Source organism: Microcebus murinus, chromosome 6 (genome assembly GCF_040939455.1).
Source record: "Microcebus murinus isolate Inina chromosome 6, M.murinus_Inina_mat1.0, whole genome shotgun sequence".
NCBI classification, from domain to species: domain Eukaryota; kingdom Metazoa; phylum Chordata; class Mammalia; order Primates; family Cheirogaleidae; genus Microcebus; species Microcebus murinus.
The window spans coordinates 31,492,488-31,519,189 of record NC_134109.1 but is presented as its reverse complement, the minus strand read 5'-3'; the positions used below and the strand labels follow the sequence as shown (position 1 = coordinate 31,519,189).

At 47.5% G+C, this 26,702-nt stretch overlaps 1 protein-coding gene and 1 long non-coding RNA gene across 2 annotated transcripts in view; one reads left to right on the top strand and one right to left on the bottom strand.

The window, feature by feature from the left end:
• SUSD6 (sushi domain containing 6) overlaps positions 1-19,114 on the top strand; it is an 89,389-nt gene extending 70,275 nt beyond the window's left edge. Inside the window, exons 3-6 of the mRNA XM_012781168.3 lie at positions 8,554-8,751; positions 9,804-9,942; positions 12,808-13,238; positions 15,073-19,114. Of these exons, the coding sequence (XP_012636622.2) occupies positions 8,554-8,751; positions 9,804-9,942; positions 12,808-13,238; positions 15,073-15,098 (794 nt within the window). The 3' untranslated portion in view covers positions 15,099-19,114. The remainder of the gene's footprint in view (positions 1-8,553; positions 8,752-9,803; positions 9,943-12,807; positions 13,239-15,072) is intronic.
• Positions 19,115-21,575: 2,461 nt separating this feature from the next.
• Positions 21,576-23,981, bottom strand: LOC142871454 (uncharacterized). Its single transcript, XR_012919709.1, has 3 exons — positions 23,883-23,981; positions 23,266-23,385; positions 21,576-22,055 (listed from the first exon to the last, which is right to left on the bottom strand). It is a non-coding gene; the product is annotated as an uncharacterized LOC142871454 (long non-coding RNA).
• Positions 23,982-26,702: the final 2,721 nt, after the last annotated feature.

The window sequence follows — 26,702 nt, the reverse complement described above, 5'->3', positions numbered from 1 at the left end:
AGCAATTGCTAGTGAAGAAAAAATAAGTATCCTCTGCTTTCTCTTAACCTTTTAACTACCATTCTGAGGGGAAACATAGTAACATTTGTTAATGCACTTGGAATAGCCTGGTTCCCTAGCTTTGCTATCATCCCACCGTCCTGGAGGTGAGGAGGGAGACAGCTATGGGCTCTGTGCTATTCTTCACTGTACTGGAGTGGGGTGCATTGGGCACTGAGTGGCCCAGGCCTGGACCTGGAGCAGCAGGATGAAGGAGAGTGCTCCTCCTGCCTGCCCTTTTAGCAGTCACAACGGGGGAGGGGCAGCAGCCCCAGCTGGCAGCCTGTTCCCCAGGTCCCTGAGCTGAGAGAACAGGAGGAGGTGAAAGGGTAACAGGCCATATGGAGGCCATTTGGCAGCCAAGAGCAGCCTGGGCTGAGAACGGAAGTGGGAAAGGGGCTGGCTTATTACTGAGCAAAGCAAGGTCCCCCAAATGCTCATCCTACTATATTTTCTGCCTGCCCCTTCTCCACATATCCAGAAGTTTCTGGAATAATCCTTTTTCTTCTCTTTGTCAAAGCCTTTGCCCATTCCAAAAATCAGAGGCAAGGGTTTAGTTCACTATGTGAAAATAAACGTACACATCTATCAGTGCTTGATATGTGCCAGGCATGTTACAAGACACTTTGAAGTATGCATTTTATTAGTCCTCTCAAAATCCCCATGGAGCTGGGTATTGGCTACTAAAGAGTAAGGCTCAGAGGAATAAGGGCAGTTGATAAGGCTGCAGAGAGGACCCCTGGGTCCAACCCAGATTCATCCGTCTGACCCCACATGGCTCTGGTCCTGTTAGGTAGGCAGTATATTTTCATGGTAGATACCAATTTAGAAAACATCAAATGTACCCTGGAGAAGGATTCTCTTTGCTGCTATGTGTCATGGACTCATTTTAAATCAGAAAACACTGTGGCCCATTGCAGTTACAAACAAGACAGTGTCTTGAAATGTAATATCAGATTTTTACTAAGCATCCACTGTCTGCAAGATTCCTTGCCAAGTGCTAGGGACAAAAAAATGAGAACAAGTCCCTGCCGTATAGCTTGGGTGGGTTGGGGTTGGTAGGGAAATGGGGGCAGGACTGACCTGTGAGAAAGTAATGATAGAAGATGACAGTATGATGATGTAGTTTACAGGAGGAGTGATGAAGATGTTATGGGAACACAGAGGAGGAATAACGAAACTCTTCTCTAATTGAACACCCCATGTGTGACAGACCCAGTACCAGGTACCTGTGAGGTAGTTACCTTTGTATCTGCATGTCACAAACAAGGAAACTGAGGAATAGGAAGATCGACCCGAGACTACACAGCGGGAAACTGTTAGAGCAGCACACAGCCCAGGTGGTCTCATTCTAGGCCCTGGCTGGTAAGCTCTACCCTGTGCTATTCTTTCATTCTCTCTGGAGATTTCTGGGAAGGTTTCTGGAAATTTGGAGGTGGGTGGGGTTCCAGCTGACTGCGTGTGCTTTCAGGTCAGAGTTGCCAGGCCAAGGAGAGCAACAGTACTTCTTACTGAATGACTAAGGACTTTAGTGGCTGCTTCTAGGTGACAGTTTTTATGTTTGGGGCAGGTACGATAAAGAAAGTACTCCTCCCTCTTGTTGACTCAGAGGCTCCTGGCTGGCATTCCCTTCTCTTATGAGGTGGAGGGAGTGAGGGGCCCAGGCCTAAAACAATATGGACAGGCTCTGAGGCCAGGCCCTGCCTGTCAGTTGCTGATCTTCCAGAGCAGAGCTCAGGCTGGGCCTCTATTAGGAAGATGGCTGTGGGGGCCAAAGGGAGCCATAGGGGCAGCCTAAGCTATGGGTGGTTTCTCTCTGTGTTCCCCACCCCAGCTCTTGTACCACACTCTGAGAAAGGCTTGGGCTACCGCAGGCAGGCCCTCCCCAGTGAATCGGAAGTTCTCATGAGAAGGGATCCTGGCTGGACAATGGGCTTCCTGTCTGACTGCTGGGAAGGTTTGTCTCACAGGAGAGGAAAGTTGCTAGTGGCATGAGAAATCATCTTGCTTCCCTCTCACTGCAGCCTATTTCAGACTTTTGACTATTTGAGTGGGGGGGTCAGGAAGACAGAAGGCTGGGCAGAGCTGTGGACAGAAGCAGCCCTGGGTTATCTCCTAAGTAACTGGACTCCTACATGTTTTCCTGTTCCTACCACAAGCCTGAAGCAGGAATCTGCCCCAGTGTAGGAGCTTCTGCATGGACAGCCCCTCATACCCTGTGCTCAATGCAAAACCACAACGGCTGCAGGACTTCTGTGAAGAAACCTCAGAGAAGTAGTGAGGCCTGCCAACTCTAGACAGATCTGCAAATGGCAGAAGGTGATCTGGTTCAGTGTCTTTATGTATTGAAACTGAGGCCCAAAGAGACCATTGCCCACAGGCGGGCAGTACCCAGATTGTCATTGTCACTGGACTCCCCTCTCTGTGGCTCCCTTGGCAGGTTATGGGTGTGGGAGGAGAAGCCTGGCTCTAGGCCCTCTGATCCTGCCCAGTGCTGTGGAGTGGGAAGCCAGCCTTCCTGGCTTCAAATCCTGACCGTACCACTAAGCTGCTGGGTGACCTTTAGCAAGTATCTTAACCTCTCACTCAATTTGCTCATCCGTATGATGTAATAGTACATTTCTAGAGGGTTTTGTGAAGTTCAAATGAAGTTACCTTTTGACCATGATCCAGATGTGATCATTTTTTCTTCTTCTTTGTATTTTCTAGAATGACCTAATTCCAACTTGTTTGGGAGGCTTTTTTGAGGAGAATCACCTCCTCTTTGAACAAGACTGTTTACACTAGGGTATGACTTTTCCTTTCACATGCTGTATGTACAAAGTAGCTAGATGTCTCCAAAGCTCCATGCTGAGCAAATCAAATGGTGGGGGACGAGCCACAAAACAGTACTTGGCACATTTTCCCGATGTCCTGCACTCCTCAGCAGGCCGGACTTTACTCAGTGCCCAAGCCTGCTGCTTAGGAGCCAAGGTGCCTGCTGAATCTCGCTTTGCCATTTACAAATTTTTGGCTTGAAGTAGATCACTCAACTAGCTAAGCCTCATTGTCTTTATCTGCAAAATGGAGAAAATATAGTACCTGCTTCATGTAAGGAAAATTCAGTACCTGCTTCATGTAAGGAGAATTTGGCACAGGTAGTATGCTGTTTGCAATAATTACCATTTTCCTTGTCTTATATCAAAAACTGTGCATTAGAACCTTTGTTCTCTGCATTCACCTTGCTTTTTTCTCTGGCTCTCTTTGCCCCTACAAACCATTGAGGGCTAGAAATAGAAATTGGACCTTCATATATAAGAAAGGGTTTTGAGAACAAGCACATAAATAGTGCTTTTCTAAACAACTTTAAAAGGGACCCTCAGTGCTAAATGCTATCTTATTTGCACATCTTCTCTTTAACCTCACATTCTTGCCCCATCGTGTGATTCTAAACCTGTTCCACTACCTTCAGGTCCCCAGACCTATCTTCTGATTCCTGGCCAGGGACTCCTTCACTGAGATGCTGCTGTCCACACTGGGAGCCACTACTGGCTAGCCCCATGCAGTGACCGAGAACTTGAAATGTGGTTAGTCTGACTTGAGATGTGCTGAAGGTATATAGACTTACTATGAAAAGAAGAATATAAAATATCTCATTAGTAAATTTCTATATTGATTACATGTTGAGCTGCAAACGCTTATGCATTTTGCTTATATTAGGTTAAATTAAATATATTAAAATTAATTTCACCTGTTTCCTTTTACCTTTCTAATGTGTCTACTAGAAAATCTAAAATTACATCTGTGGTCACATTATATTTCTACTGGACAGCATTGTGCTAAGTTTGTGATTTCTGTCCACTTCGTCCTCCCCTCCTCAGTTTTTGCTCCTGTTTCTCTTCTTTGCCCCAGGCTCTCAGCCTCCCTGGGTGCCAGGAGAATAGGGTCATCTCTGGCCAGAAGGACACCCAGGCTATTAGAAAAGCTCACATTGGAGCACCCTGTGTCATATTTCACATTTACTGCGTTGATTTATGTCAGAGCTGGCCATGTGCAATATCTGTGTCTTCTAGATTGTAAGCTTTTGGGGGGCATGGTTCTGTCACATTTACCTTTATGGCCCTCCTAGAGATATTGTGTGGAGAGGGCCCACTCTAAGTGTTTGATGGAATTACAACCAAGTAGGGACATTTGTAGTACTGTCCAGCTGTGTTTTTGATCATTACAGGTACAGAGTTAGTGCCTTGGATTTGGGGGAACCTCTTTCTTCTCCCTCGAATTCCCAGGGAAGCTTCTCTCTGGTCATCCTTTCTTTCAACACCTTCATTAAGCACCTATTTCTCTGTGCCGTCTTGTGTCCCAAATGCTACTGCACCAGTATTTTGGTCTAAAACTACATTATTTCAAACCAGTGAGTGAACACTGACATCGTTGAAATCCTCAGTTGCTGTGTTGGGGGATGTAGTGTTTTCTTGATAGCTTTTGTCAGCCAGAAACCTCTTTTGTTTAGTCTTTTAAAAATGTACTGGATGTTCAAATGTCTCCTTCTCTCACTCTAATCCCTTGGAGGCTTCAGGGGCACTTGCCTCCCTGATCTTCATGTGCCTACTCCCCAGGCTTTGTTTTGAAGGGGCTCAAGTATGTGTTCATTTTGTTAAACTGAACGCTTTGACCCCCAGGGCCTTTCCTGGAGCTTGCTTTGCTTTGCTCATATGGAATGTTATAAAAGTTTGTTTTGTTTTAATTTACCTCTTCCTCCTAAAAGGCAGGTCTCCAAAACAACAAAAGCAGAACACCTGCAGAAGGGCTGATGTGGGTTTCTGCTGAGGGTGTCACCTGAGGTCACTGAGGTGGAATTATCATTTTGCTTCTCCACATCTGCATCCTCACTCACCAGCTGGTCCGAGTGGGCTTCACTGGATGCCCACTGGGGGCCTAAGTGGCTGTGGCAGAGAATGGAAAGCAGAGTGGAAGCTAAGGAGAAGTAATTGATTTTTTTTTTTTCTGTAAATTGTCTGGCTTTCTCTCTGACCTTTTAAAATTATGTAACATTGCCAAATCATATGAGTTTATTGTCTTCTTGGGGTTAAGAATGGAGCCTGAAATTCCCTCTGTGGACCTGGAGTTGTCAGAGAGTGAGCCTGATATACAGATTAAGACAGCCTCTTGCTCAGGATGGCAGCTTCCAGAAGCCCCTGGGCGATTTATTTGCTGCATGGATTTTGCTTTTTCTTGATGTTCTTCCCAGGAATCACCAAGAAGGTCCTCTTCACTTTCTGCCCTTGGCCAGGACTGTCCCACTCTGCTCTTGGGTATGGGAGCCACATTTTTTTTCATGTATTCTTGGCATCTTAAAAATGACTGCTTTTTTTTTACCCTTTCTTCTAAGCCCTCCTCATTTCCTTCTTTAAACCTGGAGCAGCATCTCATGATTAACCTGATGTACTCTATCTTATTTCTTTCATATGACCTTTATAGATAAACAGAAAAAGAACTTTTACACTGAGTTTATTTTATTATACTGAGACTGTTGTAATGTTGACATAATCCTAAGGGGTCTCTCCTCGTCTGTTACATCAAATCCAGCTCCTGTTGTAATGCTTACCTTCTCAAGAACCTTCAGTGGCTCCCCCTTTCTCCTGTTGCAGTCAAGTCCCTCTGCAAGATGGTTTCATCCCTCTTCACATTTTTAAATTTTTTGGACTTTTTTTTTTTTTTTTAATTATTCAACCCAGCAGAACTGGGCTACTTGATGTTCTCTGGGCTTAACCTACATTTTCCCACTGCAATGCATTTGCTTCAGACTACCATCCCCCTTCCTGGTGAAGGGATGCCCATAGAAATGCCACTTCCTCCGAGAGCTCTTCCTCATCTCCCCCTCACAAGATGTGATCTCTCCTGCTTTGAGCTTCCTCTCTTGTGGCATGAATCACGTTCTTTGACATGTATTAGAACAAATCTGTGTATAGAATATTTTTAGAAGAATACTGAAAAAACTGCTGCAATGCCTTTGGAGAGAAGATTAAGTGATGAGGGGACAGGAGAGGGGCTTACTTTTCACTATATACCCTTCTTTCTGAATTTGTATGCCATGTATATATATTTCCTATCAGTTTGTTTTTTTCTGTAAAACAAACTATAAAACATTATAAAAAATATTAGAGTATGTTTATTTTGACAATCTCAGAGTAGAGAAAGTGTCCTTTAAACAAACTCAAAACCCAGAAGCCATAAAGAAAATGAGTTTTAAAAGTATGTGTGCACTTAATTGTCATATCCTTATTTGGCTATAAGTACCTGAAGTACTTATCTTTTTATCATTTTTCAGGGCATAGCACAATGACCCCTACACAGTAATCAATAATTACTAGTTGGGTTGAAATTAAATTGAATTGCAAGTCACTTCTTTGTCAGCCTTACTTTTTTTACTTATGAAATGAGTGCCAGGTGACCTCCAGGGTCCCCGTCAAAGATTCTGTGGTGACGTGGGCTTTATGGGCAGAAATAACCAGCAAAGTAGGAGTGTCTGTAGAGTCAGCAGCTCTCCCCTGAGACCATCTTTCCCAGCACATTGGACTCCTGTGGATCCTGCCTGCTTTCAGGAGCTGCCCTGGGGTGCTCGGCATTAATTATGCCAAGGAAATGAACCAATTAGACACAGTCCAAGGACAGCCAGGGAGCAGGGGAGATCTGTAGCAGGCTTGCTGCCCTGAACAAAAGAGGGAAAATGTGAAGGGTAAAGCAGTTTGCTGAGGTTTCTCTGGGAATCCAGCCTGGCCGGCTTTCTGAAACACTTGGCCCAAGTTTAGAGAGTGCCAGGAGTATTTGTGTCTGTCTCCCTCCTGTTCAAGACCCTGCTGGGGTGGGGGGCAGAGAGTGGGGAAGGTGTGTCCTTAGAGGGGACTGAGGACTTTGCATATCTCCTAGTTTCAGAGAAGCTGCCAGACTTCCCTGGATCCCATGGCACCTACCCAGCTTTGTTTTGCTTTGTTAATAGCTTTTTAAAAATGGAGTCTTTCCACTTCCCCACCCCCCTAGTGATCAGCAGTTTGACAGCAGAGAGCCATCATCTCTTTTTGACTTGGTACCCACCCTCAGACTGGCTGGCAGTCAGTGTGCTCAGTGGCCATGTGTAGATTGGAGGAAGGTGGCGTCCGGGGGAGAGGCTGCGAGGGCACGTCTGCATGGTGGTACGGGCGGGCAGTCTTGTGGAAGGGAGCACACCTTATCTGGGACTCCCAGTCACTCCAGGCCTGTTAGAGGAAGTGAGAAAAAGAAACCTTCTTGTTCTCATACAGATGTCCTTGTGATATTCAGGATGGGGGCAGGGTATGTGTCAGCAAAATCAAATTTCCTTTGGAAAACGTTTGGTTTTTCTTGCATTCATGGGTGCCTGGCCATCCTGCTAGCATGTTTTCTTCCCCCAGCCCAGCCTTCCAAACAGTGATTCCTTAGCACCCCTACTGCGCCCCTCCTATTTCAGCTGGGGATGCCCAGCGGTCCACTGCAGGCAGGCTTCAATCCCGCAGTGTCTGTCCAGAGTGGAGTCAGGGGCTGCCCTCCTCCTCCCGAGGGCTGCTCAGCCCTCCCAGCTCCCCTGACTTACCGTTACCGCAGCTCACCAGGGTTCCCACCACACCGCTTGCCACCTCCTAACTGAATGTTCGAAAGGAGAGAAGGGGAGGTAACTTACCTTGATACACACATACCCCTTAAAGGCCACACAGCGTGGGATAGGAGCAGTGTCTGCTGGTGGGAAGAACGCGGGTGTAGAGTCAGAACGCTTGACTCTGATCCCAGGCCTGCCATCTACCCTGCCTTACGCTTGGCTAAAAGTCACTTAACTTTTGTGGTGTCTTCATCTTCAAAGAGGAGAAATGATAACTACTCACAGAGTTGTCGGGACAAGTAAATAAGGTAGGAGGTGAAGGTGCTTTTAAAATTAGACAGCCTTACCTGAATGAAAAACGTGGGATTTACTCTGGGACAGAGACAAGTGATGCCAGAGAATGGAAGATGCACAGGGAGCTTGGGAAGCCTCCCAAGAAATCCATCAGAAATCCCCTCTGAAGCCAAGAGTGCACATTTTTATTACACTGTGGAGCCCTTTCTGACATTGATGCTAGAAACAGGGCCAGCATTTTTCCCTCACAGGTTTAACAGTCTTTTACCTCGTTTTACTCTGTTTCCTTGTGTGTGTTAGTAGGTTTTATTAAAACCATATTGTGTCTAGATCTCTGTAGGTTAAGACTTTGTTAGAGTCTGCCATTCAGTTATGGATGCCGTTTTCCTAGGGCGCAGTGGGGTGGGAGAGGGGAAGTGTTGCAAAGCAGCCAGACTTCCCCTGTTGCCCTGTACTTCCCTCTCTGCCAGGGGCACCCTGAATTTCCAAGGATTGGTCAGCCGCCTTCCCAAGGGAATGACTCTTTGCTCCTAGTGTGTTTCCCGTTAAGGCGGTTAGTGCTGCCTCATGGAAAGGAGACTCCTGCTGGAAAACCTCACCACTGTACCATTGCTCTCTCTCTGTCTTTGCAGTGTGCCCCCTGCCACCAGAGCCAGAGAATGGTGGCTACATCTGCCACCCCCGGCCCTGCAGAGACCCCCTGACAGCGGGCAGTGTCATCGAATACCTGTGTGCTGAAGGCTACATGTTGAAGGGCGATTACAAATACCTGACGTGTAAGAATGGCGAGTGGAAACCGGCCATGGAGATTAGCTGCCATCTCAACGAGGGTCAGTCTGGCGGATGAGAAGGGGATGCTGCTGGGGTTCTGCTCTCTGAACTCCTGGGAAGTGGTGCATGCTTCCTCCGGAGCACCCTCTGCTGCAGTGCAGCAGAGCCCCATTTGATGCTCTGCTTCCTTCCTTCCTTGGGATTTCATATCTCTGGAAGACATTTGGGGTTGCTGGTGCACGTCCCATTGCATTTCACTGATCCACCGATGGGCTCAGTAGCTTTATGGAGACATCTGCCCTGCTATGTAAAGCCCCTTTGAAGTTCAGGATCTCTTGTTTGCCTTGCCAAATGTTGGTGACCTTTGACCATGTTCTGCTAACACAATGAGCACAATGCTAACACCTTCTCTGGTGTCGCTTTCATTTTATTTTTCCTTGAATGGAAATGAACTGTTTTGTTTTGGAGCTATAGTTCAGCTGGACAGAAGACCTCTCACCCCTCCTGCCTCTTCCTGTCTTGCATGACAGGAAAATCCAGCTGCTGCAGGAAAGTGTGTGTCATATGGCCATCTTTATGCCTCACACTCAGGCTTTGAGACCAGAACATGTTTAACCTGTGACATGCCAGAGAAGGGTGGGAGCCAACCCGAGATTTACGAATAAATCTGTGGGACCTTAGGACAGGGACTTAGTCCAGCTCAGTCCTTACAAATTATCCTGCCACATGGGGAAAAACATGAGTGGGACTTAAGATGGTAGAATGATGTGCCTATTTAAATGATTGCTGTTTACCTACCTGCTATTCAGGATGGACTCAAAGTGGTTTATAAAGGTAAACTCTCTAGGGTTAAGTGAGTATAGTTATCAGATGGACCTCAAAGGCCAGGAGTGAAGGGAACTTTTTATTCAGGAAGCAGGATAGGGCAATGGTCCCGCTCCAGGAGCACCATGTATATGTAGGTTATTTTACACTGTCATTCCTGAAATGACCCTGACCATAGGGATATCTCTGTATTGCATCACTCAGGGCGTTTTGAAAGATCAGCTGTGGGGCCCATGTTTTGTGTGTCTGGGTACAAAACCCTTCTGATGATGGCTTGTTTTTATAGAGAAAGATACCCACACATCACTCGGGGTCTCCACGCTGTCTATAGTGGCTTCCACTGCCAGCTCCGTCGCATTCATTCTCCTCCTTGTGGTGCTGTTTGTGTTACTGCAGCCAAAGCTGAAGTCCTTCCATCATAGCAGGTGAGTCCAACAGCAGTGCTCCTGTGCGGCGGCCTGACTGGCAGAGGGTTGCTGGTGATCTGCCAGCCTCTGCTGGTCTGTGTGTGCCCAGGGGACGGGGAGGGCCCTGCCATGTGTAAATTCCTGGATGTGCCTGGCACTGTGCTTGTTGCTTCGCATACATTGTCTTAATTCTCATAAGAACATTGCATATGAGGAAACTGAGGCTCAGAGAGGTTAAGTAATTCGTTCAAGGTCATATTGTTAAATGATAGCAGAGCTGAGATTAGAACTTAAATCTGATCAACTCCAAAGCCATGTCATTTCCCTTACACTAGAGGTTCTCAAAGTGTGGTTCTAGCAGCAACAGTATCGTGGAACTTATTAGGAATGTGTATTTTCAGGCCCTATCCCAGACCAGCTGAATGAGAAGCTCAGGGGGCTGAGGCCCAGTGAGGGGGCTTAACAAGCCCTCCGGGTGATTCTGATGCATGCTTGCTTGTGAGCCACTGCCCTGCACTCCCAGCTCCCAGTCCTGACCACACAGTAGAGGGAGTTGAAAACAAATACCAACACCTGGGCCTCCAGGCCCACACGTTGGATCCTTGGCATTCTATTTTTATAAAAAGCTTCTCAGGTGGTTCTGATGTGCAGCTAGGCTTGAGAACCACTGCCCTATACTGATGAAAAACAGAGAAAGTGGGTTTTCTTGCCTGCCTTTTTCACTTTCCTTGTTCCAGTATAATACATTAGTCACAAATGATTCTGAACTGGGGAGGGGTGAATAGGAGGATCCCCAATGGTGCTGGCCCCGAGCGGATTCCCCACGATGGACTTCTCTTTCGGGTTGTCCGAAAGAGTTGCCTGGCTCTTCCTGGCAGTTCCCATTCCCTCTTGAGGAGTACATCTTTTATATTCATTCACAGCCCCTCATCCGTCACTGTCATCAGTCACAGGCATAAAGGGCCAAACTGAACTGCATTCAGTAAAATGCTCCAGGCTTGGAATTGACAGATAAGGACCAGGCTAAATTTAATTTCTGTATACTATGTGATTTTTTTTTCTTTCTTCTTCCTTTTGTTCTGTTTTGGGAAGAGGTAGGAGTTATTTTTAAAGGTTGTTAATTAATAGAATAAAGAGAATTTGAAGGAGATTGTTTACTTGACATAATCAGCTATTTCTCCATAAAGTCAAAATGATCTATTTTGATAGCTATATTAGATGAAAAATGGAATATTTCAATCCCCAATATAGAATCTTAGGGATTTTCCCCCCTCTGTAGTTAACTGTTATAGTAAGTTTGTTAAAAGTAACTGGCTGACTTTGCCTAACTTGAGTAGAAGGGAGATTTAGACCCCATTTAAATTACCTTTTTTTAAACAAAAAAAAATCTATTTTGAATAGCAAAAGTTTAAGCACATGCCAGTGTACACACTGCTTTCTGTGCCACCTTGCCATCAAAGTTTTCCTTCTTTCCAAAAATCTCTGGTCACTTTTAAGGGGCTACTTTTCTCCTCATAGTGAGTGCATTATTTGAATTACGTAGCACAGATTTTTATCTCCCAGTACAGGTAAGGAAATTGAGATCCACTAACAACAATCTAGCAACAGTATAAATGGTTGAGCAACAGACCATGTGTATTTCCTGATGTGATGAGCTGAAAGGATACAGCATCACCTGTGTAGTGTTCTTGGCAAAATTGGTCTGAATCCAATCCTGAGGAAAACAACCAGACAATTCCAGATTGCGGTGGGACATTCTATGGGACAGTTAGACTGGACTGTTAAAAAAAATGCCACCATCATAAAGAAAAACTATAGTAGACAGTTACAAATTAAAGGAGGTGAAAGAGGCAGAACAACTGAATGCAATGCATAGTCCTTAATTGTGTCCTGGATGAAAACAAAGATGATTGCAGCTGAAATGAATATATTTTTGGATCGTTAGGAAAATTTGTGTATTATACCAGTGTTAAATTCCTGGGATGTGATGATGTTGTAGTTATATCTGAGAGGAGGCTCTTAGGTGGTGCATTTCCTTAAAAGTCAGGATAGCGGTTCTTTTTTGTGGGGAGGAAATGAGAGTGATTAGGACACTACAAGGGGGTCTAGGGTGTGAATAGTGTTCTATTTCTTGACCTAGGTAAGAGTTTTATACCAGTCTTACCTTTAGAATAAGTCAGTGAACTGTATGTAGATTTTTCTGTGTGTTCTTTTCTGTATTTTTGTTATAATTCACATATAATTTTTTTAAAGTTTACAGAGTTTAAAAAAGAAAGTCAAGCAATGTGGCTGAGTTGGAAATATGCAAGTCATCTGATTCCTGGTCCAGTATCCCATTTTAAGGCCATATTGCCCCCCCCCCTTTTTTAAACAGCTTTATGGAGATATAATTCATATATGCCAAACAATGTATCCATTTAATGTGTACAATGAAATGTGTTCTTAGTATATTCACAGATATGTGCCACCATCATTCTCTCCCATTCTTATCATAGTTGTGCTGAATGCATGGCTTTATTTCCAGATCTCTGGGCTACTAGTTTTTGCACAGGACCAGAGGGCCAGGTGCTTGTATACCCAGAGATTAAGAACACTGTCTCTGGAAGGAGATGGAACTGGAGTGAAATCATAGCTCCATCCCTTACTGTGTGACTGTGGGCAAGTTACTTAACTTCTCTGAGCCTCATCTGCATTCTTGGTAAATCCCTACCTGAAAGGGCTCAGGTGAGGATCCAGCGTGAGAAAGTGTTTAAAGTACTTAGTGCTGTGCCTGACACATAGTAAGTCCTCCCAAAATGGTGGCTGTTTTTGATATTATCATGGTATTTATTTATCTGTATGTTTATTCTAATTCTTCCTTTGTCTTTTCCTCCTCCAATCCAGGCGTGACCAGGGCGTGTCAGGGGACCAGGTCTCCATCATGGTGGATGGAGTCCAGGTCGCACTACCGTCGTACGAGGAGGCTGTGTATGGCAGTGCCGGTCACTGTGTGCCGCCCGCTGACCCCAGAGTGCAGATCGTGCTGTCAGAAGGCTCCGGGCCCAGTGGGAGGAGTGTGCCGCGGGAGCAGCAGCTACAGGACCAGGGAGCCTGCTCCTCTGCGGCTGGAGAGGATGAGGCCCCAGGCCAGTCTGGACTGTGTGAAGCCTGGGGCTCCCGGGGCTCGGAGACTGTGACGGTGCATCAGGCAACCACTTCTTCCTGGGTGGCCGGCTCAGGGAACAGCCGACTGGCACACAACAAAGACACTGCAGATTCAGAGAACAGTGACATACAAAGCCTCTTATCCCTCACTTCAGAGGAGTACACAGATGGTAGGTGGTCTGAGCTGAACTTGAATTGTTAGCTGCATGAGGGCCTTGCTGGGAGGGAGGAAGTACTGAGCCTCTCTAATAAGTGGTATATTTTCAGCAAAGAAAGATAATACCTGGGGTATTAGCCTATAGAATGGGCTTTTACCCTTTGAGTACCAGGTAGGGCTTTGGGCTCTCTATAGGGAGACTTTTCACTGTTTTCTATGAATTTTTATAGTTTGGAGTCTCCCATCATCACAAGGCCGTACTAAATCAAAAGGTAGACAGCTGGTTGAGGGTGGGGGTGGGGTCTGTCCTCTTGTTATGATTTTCATGTTCCTGAAAGGTCAGGAGCAACAAAGAGGCATGGGGTTGTATTACAGAGAAACAAGAGCCTGTCTCTTTCCCAGAGCAGACAGCTGCTTCATTCTAAACAGAAGTATGCCAGGTACTGTGCTAGTTTTCGTGCACTGTCTCAGTTAAACCTCACAATACTCCTGAGATACAGGTATTCATTACTATCCCTATTTTATAGATGAGGGAACTGGGACTCAGAGAAGGTATGTAACTTGGCCCGCTGGTAAATTGCTGAGCAGGGATTTGAAGCCAGATGAGTCTGGCTCCAAACCCTGTTTCCTTCCAGGTGATTCCAGTGTATTTGTGGCATATAAGCCATAGAATGAAATTACTGCCTTCTGGTGTTTCTGCTTTTCCTGGAGCCCAATTTAACCTTGGGCTTGAGTCTGTCACTTTAAAAAATATCTTTAAGTTACATCCCAGTGTAGTGCAGGATGCAAACTAAACCTAGATGTCACCTTTCGGTAGTGAGGACTTCTATACTCATAAAGCTTCCCTAAAAGAGCCTTGGAGGAGAGTGTGTGCTTCCTGGGTATCCTTGGCATGGTAAATGCCTAAGGTTTAGAATATCTGAAAGCAAACAGACTGTGTTTGTGGTGCTTCCTGGTTATCAACAGCTTGCTGCCTTTTTCTTGGTTGGCTAGTGAGCTTGAATGTGGAAGCCAGTGACCCATGGACAGTCAGCCACACATATTGTGAGACGTGTCTAAGTGCACATTTGCAGCTCTTATCCTCCCAAGGAGCGAAGATGGGGCCCTGTTCTTCCTTCTCTTCCTCGACTGCTCGCTTTCTTCCTTGTACTGAACAGGCATTTTTTTTTTGAGAGCCCATCTTGTGCCTGGATTAGGTTTTAGGGTTGATACAGAGAAATATGAAACATGCTCCCTGCCTTCGTGGAGTGTCAGTCATTTGGGAAGATAGTGGGACCTATATGTGAGAAATAATGGTACCAAGAATGTGTAGGATCTGTGATAGAATGAGGGATTCGGAAAACAAGACACAGGTCAGTGAGTTCGCTGCAGGCCACACCTGAGCTGTTTGGGTCTGATAATACCATAGGAAGTCAGGAGCTTGAGGTCCGTTGACATATGAGGAAACTGAAACCCAGAGAGGGGAAGTGATTTATGGGAGGCCACACAACTGGCAGACGGCTTTAGGAGGTGGTGAGACTTAAGCAGGGCCTTGTACCTTCAGAGCGTGGGCTTAGCAGAGAAAGGGGAGTGACTAGACCGGCAGAGCTAAGGCAGAAGAGGGTTCATGGTGGTGGTTTGAAAACCAGACTGAATGTCCAGATTTTATCACATAGGCAGTGAGAGAGATAGCCAGAAAGGCCTAAAAAAGAGGTGGGGAATTTTCGCCTACCTAGAAATGTATGGGGGAGCATTTTATTTCTTTAAATTAGGGGCCGTGTGTGGGGGCCCCTGCAAGGGTATCAGGAGCAATATGGAGAGACCCACATGGGGTAACCACTGTGCTTTCCTTCCCTGTCTTCCTGCAGATATTCCACTGTTGAAAGAAGCATGAGGGCTGCAGCCAGCCTCTCCTCTCCTCTCTGTGAGGGTCCTCTGCCCTTCTCCCTCTCCCTGTGGGTATGAGCACCCTGTACTCTCCAGCCACCCTGCCCGGGTACCTGAGCTGCCACCTGTGTATCTGTGTATCTCTGAGGGCCTGCAGGCCCACCTCGTTGGAAACTCAAGGAAGATTCTCGCCATCTGCCTGCTGGACAGCTGGAGGAGCTGGCTCTTTGCCTGGCCCAGCCTTCCCATCTGTCGGGGACATATTTGAATGTGCTGGATCGAGCCCTCCCTTTCCCTAAGCCTCTGGGTCCCCTCCAGCCAGCTCTTTGGCAGCAGCCCCATGGGTTGCGTGGGCTGATGCTGCCATGTTTACTTGTGCCTTCCCCACCCTGCCCAGTTTTCCCTGTTGTCTTGCTGTCCACAAGCCTTTGTGGCTGCACTGCTGCCCCCTGCCACCCAGGGGCCCGGCCTGGGTCTGGCCTGTTTCCTTTGAGGGCTGTCACTGCTGCCATTTGCAGGAGCAGATCCAAGAGTGAGAGCTCTTGAGTCAGGATTGGCTCTAATTGGGGCAAGAGTGTGGGTCCCTGGGCTTGCCCTGGGTTGACACCAGTGGCACGTTTCCTTGGCTGAAGATAGAGGATTTGGAAAATTATGCCAAAGCTGCCCTAGCGCCTGGCTCAGAGGTGCAGGCTCCTGGCCCTGTTGAGTTGAGAGTCTCCAAGAAGCATCCAGAAGATCCTGAGGGTGGTAAAGCAGGTGGCTGATAATGATTGTCTTCCTAATATGCAAGTTCTCACTTCCTACTTCCAGCATTGGCCTTCCTGGCCTCGGTTTTTTTTCTGTTTCCCTGGAGTATAAGGGGAAGTTTCATGCTGCCTCCTGGGTTTTATCCCAGAGAGCTCTGGCTTCCTCGCTGCTCACAGGAGCCGGGGGCAAGAGAGTTGCTGTGATGCCGTGGAGTGCCCATCTGGTCACTGGCAGCCTGGGCAACTTGCACCTTTCTGGGTTTGTGGTGATGGAGGGGAGGCTGAAAGGCACAGACCGAGTCCCCGGTTGGCTGCAGGCAGCTTCAGCCCGGTCCTGAGGATCCTCCCCACCACGGTCACGTGCCTTAGTAACTGTGCCCAGGAAGTGGCCTGCTGCTTGCTGTGCTGCTGCTTTTCCTACTTTTCTGCCCTTCTCTGCCACCCTTCCGCATGTCTCAGCTGACAGGAGACTCCTCCTCTTCCCTGGCACCCTGGGGGAAGGGCTGAGAAACAGTCTGTGTGCACCTCTGACCTTACCGGCCTGAGGTGGGGGGAGGGGCGTGGAGCAGCCTGGGGTGCAGGGCCCTTGGTGGAGGAGCCCTGGCGATGAGGGGGTGCTCCCGCTTATTAGCCACGTTTTGAGTGCTGACCAGTCTGGGTGTACCATCTCCACCAGGCCACTATCTTCAAAAGATAGATGTGGCATTAAGGAATGTTTGTTTCTGTTTTTTTTTTTCCTGAAGCACTGGGGCTGGGAAACTTCAAAACTGACTCTGTGCATGTCTGCTCCTCCCCCGAGCCTCTCTACTTGGGGTGGTAAAAATAATAAAAAGCTCAGTGTATTTTCAGTCCCTCACCGAGCAGGAGCAGGGTTAGCTTCAGGCGTGGGTGGCCGGAAGGTGAGGGGAACGGCATCCTCCCAGCCGCTGCCCTCACCTCCTGCCTCCACTGTCACACACGCACTTTACCGCCCGGTTGTCCCCTGGCCTCTTGCCGCACGTAGTCTTCCTTCCTTCCTCTCAGGGTAAGGGCAGTGCCTGCTGTGCCTGTTGGCCACCCTTCCGCCCCCAGGAGCCCTCGTCTGCTGTGCCCAAAGCCCAGGCAAGCATGGTTAGGTAGGAAACAGTTTGGAGAAGGTGCTAGAACTAGAAGGGAGATGAGACTGGTTAGGGAGGGGGGTCCCTAATGGCCCTACTCACCTTGCCACATGGGCTCGCCTTCACCCATAGTGCTGGCGTTGTCTTCCTCCAAAATAGAAGGCAGCGGCAGATGGGGTGAGGGGAAAGAAATACAGTCTCACTGCTGAGCCTTCAGCTTCGCTCTTCCACTCTTCCAAAACCTGACTTCTAGAATATTTTTTAAAATGGAAGATCTTATCCTTTTCTACCTTGCTACTCTGGGCTTTTTCCCCCTAAGAGATTGCACTTTTTGTTTTGGGTTTATTTGGTAAAATGAAAAGCCTGCCTTCTCCCAAAGCCTCCTTCCACCTCGCCCTCCATTAACACTGCTCTGGGAATCACAAGCCCAGGCTTGCCCACTTGGTAGGAGAGTAAGAAATCAGAACAATGGGAGCCTTAGATTCCCTCCCCTCTCTCCTGTCACTGGCTTTGCTGAGGCCCACTTCCTGGAGGCTCCTGGGCCTGCTGAAGTCTATGACAGCTTCTTCCCCCAGTTATTTCTCTTTTCCCCAAAGCAATTTCTTAATCATCAGCCATGTGCTGCTGTTTCTAGGGCTTCTGGGCTTTGTCCCTTGCAGAGGGATTAGAGACTCCACAGCTGCCTTGAGATGGGGGCCTGGCAGAGAGACCAGGGCTGGTGTCGGATGGCAGGCTGTTAGGAGGGAGGCTGCTGGAGGAGCCCGGAGAAGCTGGGGACAAACTGTGGCCACAGCCCTGCTTTCCCAGGATCATCTCTGGGGGCGTCCAGCAGAAGGCTGGTCCAGAAGAAATGGTCAGCACCAAAGGACTTTTAAAAGGGTGGTTTTTTTTTTTTTTTTTCTTTCTTTTGCACATTTGAGCTGACTCAATGCAGGTTTTATATCCTGGTAACTTGCAGTCACATTCTAGTGATTTTCAAGGGCCAGAATATGGTAAAATCACTTAAAATTTCCGTCCCCTCCATGCCTTAGTTTAGCATGTTGGCTGTATCTGTCGCCATTTCTGTGTTTCGTGTGCTGTGTTCCCATTTCACTGGGTGTAACTATGAAATGGGCTAGTCCTGGCCACTTTGGTTTTATAAGGCATTTTCCATGTACATTCTACAAGCACTCCATTTGCAAACAGAACTTAAACTAACATAGTCTCCCCCATTCATCTTGCCCTCCTCCTCCCACCCCCAGCTTTAAAGCTCTGTGCAGAAGCCTGAAGGCGAGACAGACAAAGGTATACTTTTCCTGCTTCATTGGTGGTGGCACGGGTACCGATCCTTTCCCTCCTAGTCCCAGCTGAGCTCTCAGACCACTTGCTTCCCACGTAATAGTGTCGCCTCCACTTCCGGGGAACGTCCTTATATAGAGAATGAAATATGCTGCAAACATTTCTACATCCTTACTTTTTTCCCCCCCTCCTCAAAGAGAAAAAGGGCCTAGAAGGGAAGTGGCACGCAGGCTTCACAGCTTAATTCCAGATGTGCTTGCCGAGGACAGCGAGGCTGGGATCGTCTCTCATGGGGCCTGCCGGGTCTCCTGACTCTCAGCATAGGGATAGTCATTACTGGTGCCCCAAGGAGGGGCTTGGAGAATATTTTGCTTGGCTGATGTTTGGTCTGAGTGGTGCATTTGCTGGTTCCCTGGAGAGGGAAATGTGGCAGGCCCAGCTTTACTGGGAAGCAATTCTTAATTTCCAGTTGAAAACCTAGTAGAATTTTGAACAAAAACCCCAAGTTTGAGCCCTCTGCCAAGCAGCAGAGCTAGTTGGAGAGGACACAGGGGCAGAGCACTCGGGTTGCCAAGCAGGGAAGAGGGATGGATGCAGGCCCCTGTACCCTGCCCTGGCTTCTTCAGGTTACTGCACCACTATGGAACCCTTTGTAGAATGGTACACATAATGGTTTAAAACAATACATTCGCAATTGACCCTGTGCAGGATGTCACTCAATCAGTTTGGATTTGCTTTATTTTATTTCATATATATATTTTTTGGTATCCTGTACATTGCAGTGGGTGTGAAGATAGTATTTTAATATTTGTACAAAGTTTAATTTAATTTTAATTGTTCTATGTATATAACTGCATTTCTAAGTAATAATTAAAAAAAAAAAAACATTCTTATGAAGGCAACTGTGGCAGATGTGATCCTTCCAGAAAGTTTTTTGCAGAAACCGTTGTTGGAAAAGAATGTATATGGGGAGGAGCTCATGATGGGTGAAACACTAACTCTGGTGGGCAAGGCCTGGCAAGCCATGGGAGAGACTGACAGGGAGGTGGCCCATGGTACGAGAAAAAAGGACCACAAACAGGTGGAAATCACTGCCACCTTTGAGTGCTCTCAGTGTGCAAACCACTGTGCTCACGCTGGGACTCAGCAGTGAACACGATGTGCAGTTTGGACCTTCATGGAATTTTGGAGATGCTAGAAAGGCAGACAGCGACAAAAGTGTGCAGTAATTGTTAGGATCAGGGATGCATAAGGTCTGATGGGGGTGGTCAGAGAACATCTCTTGGATGAAAAGGCACTTAAATTTAGATGAGAAGGCCAGGACAGCGAGGCCAAGGGGCAGGACACTTCCTTTGCAGAGAGTACATTATGTTTAAGAAACAAGAATGGGCCGGGCGTGGTGGCTCACGCCTGTAATCCTAGCACTTTGGGAGGCCGAGGCAGGCGGATTGCTCAAGGTCAGGAGTTCAAAACCAGCCTGAGCGAGACCCCATCTCTACCAAAAATAGAAATAAATTAATTGACCAACTAAAAATATATATACAAAAAATTAGCCGGGCATGGTGGCGCATGCCTGTAGTCCCAGCTACTCAGGAGGCTGAGGCAGTAGGATTGCTGAGCCCCGGAGATTGAGGTTGCTGTGAGCCAGGCTGATGCCACGGCACTCACTCTAGCCTGGGCAAAAAGTGAGACTCTGTCTCAAAAAAAAAAAAAAAAAAGAAAAAAAGAAACAAGAATGGTCTGGGGTTGCTGCACAGCAGGGCTGAGGGAGGAGGGCTCAGGATGAGCCATGGGAGGTAGACAGGGACCAGATTGTTGTGGCCCTCACCAGCCACATGACAAGTTTGCACTTCATCCTAAGGGAAGCACCTTAACAATTTTAAGTAACAGATAGGAAGCACCTTAACAATGTTAAGTAACAGAAGGACTTAGTAAGATCTGCATTGGGGGGGGGAGCTCTCTCCATCTGCTTATGAAGACTGGGTTTTGGGAGATAATACTATATCTGAAAATCATGTAAGAAGCCAGCCACTGGTCTTGTCTGAGACAGTGATGATTTCTACTAGGGTGATTGCAGCAGGAATGGAGAGAAGTTGGTGGGTTCAAGAGATATTAAGAAGGTGGAAGCGGCAGGGCTTGGTGGCTGGCTGGATGTGGGGAAGAGAAAGGCGTCAAGACTGCCCAGCCTCTGACTCCAGCAGCTGGGTGAGTAGCAACACGTTTCTCTGAGATGAGGAAGTGAAGTGACCGTTTGGGGAGAGGAGAAGTGATGGGCTCCGTTTGGCACAGGCTGAGCTGGAGGTGTCTGACATCCACGTGGAGGTGTCCACCAGGCAGGTGGGCATTGACACCTAGAGCCCCAAAAAGAGACCTAGCAGACACTGAGCAGATGAGAATATGTTTGAGCGAGAAGCGAAGGAGGAGGTGTCTGGAAGCCAAGAGAAGGCAGGAAGGACAAACACTGCTAAGGAGATTTAAGCCGTTTAACCCATTGGGTTTAGACATAGTCAGCAGAGTGGTGGGAACATTCCAGGTTGGAGAGGCTTAAAGCAGAGGTGAGAATGTGGAGCCATGAAAAAGGGAGGAAAGAAAGAAGGGGTTGAAAGAGGGCTGCTTATTATTGTTCTTAGTGGGGAGGTGTGAACACATCTAAATGCCAGTGTCAATGGGAGAAGTTAGAAATGGGGGTGGTGGTGATTAGGGACAGGATCCTTCTCCCCCGGAGACAGGACTGGAGCCAGACTGCCCAGCTTTGTCTACAAGCTGCAGGGTCTTGAGCAAGTCACTTGACTTCTAGGTCTCAGTATGCTTATTTGTAAAATGGAGGTGATAATACCTTATAATGTGCCACACTCTGTTCTGAGTGATGTGATTTACTCCTCACTACAGCCATGGCCTGTGCTCAGGGTGGAGGTTGAAGGTGAAAAGGAGAATATGTGCAGCAAAGAGGTAGCTGTCAGGCGGCAGAGACCAGCATCAAGTGAGCAGCTGGAGCAGGTGTTAAGGGCGGTATGTACAGGGCACTCTTAACGCTTGCCTTGGGGTAATGGTCGGGATGCAGTTCTCTAATGAGAAAACATTTCTCATGAGAAAAAAATACAGGGCCGTCTGTGTCAACCACCCAACTAGCCAGTCCTATGATCAGTAGCACCAGTCCCTCATAGAACCCTACAAACATCACTGCTGTTACTTGGGAGGACAGTGAAGGGAAGAGGCCTACCATTTACTGAGCACTTCACCAACTTTTAAAAGAATAGTGGTAATAATAGCTGATACTTACTAAGCACTTACTGTGTACCAGGCTGGTCTCTAAGCCCTTTGTGTGCATAAACTCGTGGAATCCACAAAGCAACTCTGCACGGTGGGGGCCTTTATTGCCTGTTGTGCCTTGACATGACACACATCATGCAGTGGAGGAATAAAGAGGTGAAATAACTTGTCCAAGGTGCAGCCAGGATTCAATTCAAACGGGCAGTTCTGCCAGGGGGACCCCTGCCCATGACGTTCCTGCCCCATCCGACACAGCCTGCCTCAAGACCCTCACACGCCTGCCTTCCTCTCTTCAGAGTGTGTTCTAACCGTGGCGCTCAGGTAGAGGAAAAATGCTAATTTCAGGGCAGGGAAATGGCAATACTTTTCTTAGAATAGTTAATTACCCTTATCTCAAAGCATGGGACATGCCCAGCCGGGAGGAGGCATTTAAGCTATGCAGAGGATGATAAGAAGGAAGTTCACAAAGACTGCTTATTTCAGGGATAAGTCTTCTCTGTCACTGGAGGACAGGTGCAGACGCGTGTCCCAGCAGGCAAGGAATGCCAGGCCCCGGTGCAGGCAGCAGAGAGCCTAGGGAAGGGAGACACACCAACATGGGGTCAACCGAGGCTTGTTGGCTTGTTGCCTTTGTCTGGATGACAGGCGAAGGAGGGACAAAGGTGGCAAAGCTCATAAAACCTGCAGAGCTGCTGGGGAAAAGGGTGGCCTTTGAAGTGGTTGCCTCAGGTGTGAACTGTGGGTGGGCGGGGAGAAGTTTCCTGCCCTGCTGTGGAACCCACCTCCTAGTTTGGAAAGTTGAGACCTCTAGACAACAAGAAAAATGATAACGATCCTCAAATGGGCCTTTCTCAGACTACTTAAAAATAACTTTAAATACACAAAAGTAATGCCTATTCATTTCAGATAATCTAGAAAGAAAAGTCACCCATATACCACCACCTACTGATAATGTCATACATACTTTCAGTCTTTTTTTTTTTTTTTTTTTTGAGACAGAGTCTCGCTTTGTTGTCCAGGCTAGAGTGAGTGCCGTGGCGTCAGCCTCACTCACAGCAACCTCAAACTCCTGGGCTCAAACGATCCTTCTGCCTCAGCCTCCCAAGTAGCTGGGACTACAGGCATGCGCCACCATGCCCGGCTCATTTTTTTTTTAATATATATATCAGTTGGCCAATTAATTTCTTTCTATTTATAGTAGAGGTGGGGTCTCGCTCTTGCTCAGGCTGGTTTTGAACTCCTGACCTTGAGCAATCCGCCCACCTCGGCCTCCCAGAGAGCTAGGATTACAGGCGTGAGCCTTTCAGTCTTTCTTGTATGCCTGTGTATATTTTCCTCTTACAAAAGATCACTTTTAATAGTATTTTGTGTGATTTTTAAAAACTTGACAATCTTTTGCAATCTTAAAACATTTGTGTACGTCATTTTTAATGGTTGCATAGTTTTCTGTCTTACTGGTAATTTGGACTTTTACGTTGCCAAAATTTTTAATTCTTCTGACCAGTGCTTTGAGAGCACTCTTAATTATATCCTTAGGATAAATTGCTAGAAATGAAGCTGCTGGGTCAAAGGAAATGCACATTTTAATGGTTTTTTATATGTCTCAAATTGCCCACCAAGAAAGTGACTCCAAATTATACTCTTTGGAGAACATTAGTTTCCACAAAACCTCACCAGCTCTGGGAATTGTCATTTAAAAAATATACCAGTTGAAAGAAAATAGTATTTTAATTCACATTTGTTTCATTATTCCTGAAGTTGAGTTTTTAAGTACATTTGCTACCTTTTTGTGACGGAGGCATCTTGAGAATCATGAAGAAGTCCGAGTTTGAGATGAAAAGTCAGAACAGTGATTCCTTCTCCAAATTCAAAATGCAGACACATACATCATAAAACCTGCAAGCTGTAATATCAAGAATAAGGAAGCTGTTGCCCATGGGACTTAAGACAGGATTACTCATCACTAACAAACTTTTCCCAATAGGTTTTCATTCCTAGTAAATGAAGGGAAAACATGTTTTGGACTTGGATGTTTAAGAGAGCATTTGATCCTGTCCTAGAAATTTTCTTGGGAAAATCAGCTGAGGTTGACTTGGATTTACAAAACAGGACATGGTCACCAAACCTCATGTAGATATGTGTGGGTGGGATGGGGGCGCTTAGAAGGGAACAAAAGCAAAGGGAAGTTCAAACTGGGCAGAAAGCCACCGCCGCCAGTGTGGTAGGGCCCTTGAACAGAGCTGGCAGGAGTAGCGCTGTGGATTCTATTCGGGACAGGGCAGGCATCTTGGAGCAAGTGGGAAGAGATGAAGGAGCTGTGGTAATGGCTCCCAAAACACCAAGGGTTTCAGGAAGAAGGAAGTGAGGTCTGAGTGAAAATAAGGGAAGCGATCTACTTACCCGAAGTAACTAAGGCAGCGGTAGGCAGTGCAGCGGGCAGGGGCATGGGAGAAGTGAGGATGCATTCAGGGAAGCCTAAAGACAGCTGGCGACCTGCCTGGGCTCCTGTTGATGAGAGCCAGGTCTACTGAGTGCCTGCTTATGTACCGGGCGCGCTTCTAGGCGCCTGGCCTGCAGTAACTCCTCCCCGCCTGGCAACCACACAGAGGGGGGGCATTATGATTAACCTTCACTTTGCAGGTGAACAAACAGACTCGAAATAGTGAAGTGGAACTTTGTCACAAGGTCACATGGCTCTGAAAGGATGGAAATTGAGATTAAAACATGACTCTCTGTCTCACAACCCATTGCCTTAATATCTGCCTCAATGAACAGTGCCCACAAACATTCAGCTGCTTTATGTTGCAAGAACAGAAAACCCGACTGGCTTCAACCACAACACCCAGCTGACCTGACACTTAGCATGCCTCTTCCAGGCTAAATTCTACCAAGACCTGGCTTGAATGACTTCATTTTCTTCCTCAGAAACTCTTCATGAGTGTTTATTTAGAGCAAGAAAGAAAATAGACCCTAACCTCTCAGTGGTCATTTGTTTCAAATGCCCAGTTTTACAGATGAGGGCACTGATGTGCATTGGCTGTACGCTGATTGGTTCAAGGCCACCTGCCAGGTGGTGGCAGAGCAGGGCTGAAATTCTGGGCCCCTTGTCTGGGCCCAGTGAGTGTCTCTGTCCTACCATCTCAGCAAGTCCACTCTCCTTTGCTTGGCTTCTGAGCCCTGCCCCACTCTATTCTCCAGCCCAACTTCCCTCTACGTCCTGGTTGCCCACTGCTCCGTGCCCCAGAGTATGCTGGAGTTGCTGGTTCTTCACTGGCTCCCTGGCCCCAAATGCTGCTCCTGGAGAGATTGGAAGGAAGAGTGACACCCGAGAACAAACCTCCTCAGCAGTCTGAGTGTCTGGGGAAGTTGCAAGAGGCCCTCACCAAAAATTCAAATTGTCTAACACAGAGGAGCTCTTAACTTCCTTCTTGGTTCAGGAGGCAACAAGAGCCCCAGTATGAATAGTGGATGCTTCCCAGAGTTCAAGACCTGGGACAACTTCTGCTTTCTGTCCCTCCTCTCTGGGTTGAGGCTGTGGCCCATCTGCAGGCTGGACTGGGGATACAGGTGCTGGGGGGAGGGAGGGAGCTGCCGGGCTGTGCCTCCTTTATCACCGGCTTCCATCCGGCTGAGTGGCGGGCAGCCTCTTTCCCCTGCATTGCAAGTGGCAGATTCTTCTGCTCCAAGATGGCAGGAGCAGAGGGAGCTCAGAGGGAAGGGTGGTGAGACTGGCTGGACAGAGGCAATGCTGGAGAACCTCTCACTCTGGTAGTGGCAAGGCCCCTCTGAAAAGAGATATGTCCTTGCTTCCTCAGGCCTTGGAATGAAAAGAAGGGGCCACAAGGAGATTCTGAACAACCATTCATGGCAGGAGCTGGCTGGTCTGCCTTCCCTGCAATGGCCTGGGGTGGGGAAATGGCACTGCCCCAACGCTGCCCACTCAGTTGTCCAAAAAGCAAAGCTTCACATGGTGTGAGGTCTTAGGGTCTATTTTCCAGCTGAAAGATGACAGGGGCAAAGGAAGTTAGGCCCCAATAGGGACACTGGACTGGGGAGAAGTGTGGTGTAGGCATGTGAATTGGCATAGGGCATCTGCCACATAATTCCCCTTTCCCTGACCTTATTGGATGTTTGCTGAGCACCTAGTAGGCTCCCAGGACTGAGTAAAGTACTTTAAAGATATCATTTTATTCAGGCCTGGTGCAGTGGCCCACGCCTGTAATCCTAGCACTTTGGGAGGTCAAGGCAGGAGGATTGCTTGAGGCCAGGAGTTTAAGACCAGCCTGAGCAAGTGCGAGACCCTGTCTCTACAAAAAGTAGAAAAATTAGCTGGGTGTGGTGATGTGCACCTGTAGTCCCAGCTACTTAAGAGGCTGAAGCAGGAGGATTGCTTGAGCCCAGGAGTTTGAGGTTGCTGTGAGCTATGATGATGCCACAGCACTCCAGCTGGATTCACAAAGCGAGACTCTGTCCAAAAAAACAGATAATATTTTATTCAATCAACTCATCCATTCTTGCAAAGCAGACATCATTACCCCCATTTTACAGGTAAAGAGAGTAAGGCTCAATTACAGCCAAGACCACATAGGTAATGAATAATCAGCCGAGCTAGGATTTAAATTCAGGTGTGTCTCCCCTGAATTCTTCACCCCACACTGCTCACTGGTTCACCTCTTCTACTCCCCTGCTTTTCTCCCTGGGTTCCTGGTCCCTGTTCCCTGGATACATCTTCCCCAGCACCTGACCCCATCCCACCTTCTATCTTGCCCAAGAATCCGTCTCAGGAAATCCCAAAGCCAGGACACCAAGCCATTTAGAAAAATGCAGTCCCAGATGCTCTGTTGTGTCAGCAATCAGTATGACTTCTGAGTCCCTGGAAAGGTCAGGCAAAGCCACAAGACCCAGGCAGCCCCTGTCTGCTCTCTGGGGCTTGCTTGTAAAAGGTGAGGGGTTGTACAAGAGGATGCTCTGTGTTCTCAGGTCTTTCCGCTTCGCCTTGAGAACTAGAGCTGGGGCGACTCGCCAGGCTTTTCTGTTTCAGCTACTAAAATGGGAATTTCATCTGCTGTGAACCTCAGGCAAGACATGAGTCTTGTGTTGGGCCTGGGCCCCTCCTCCAAGCTGCCTGGTGATAGAAGAGCGTCATGGGGCTTGGGGACCATGCCATCCCACACCCGAGAGGCGAACAGCTGTTTGGCATTTCAGATTTCCTATGATGCT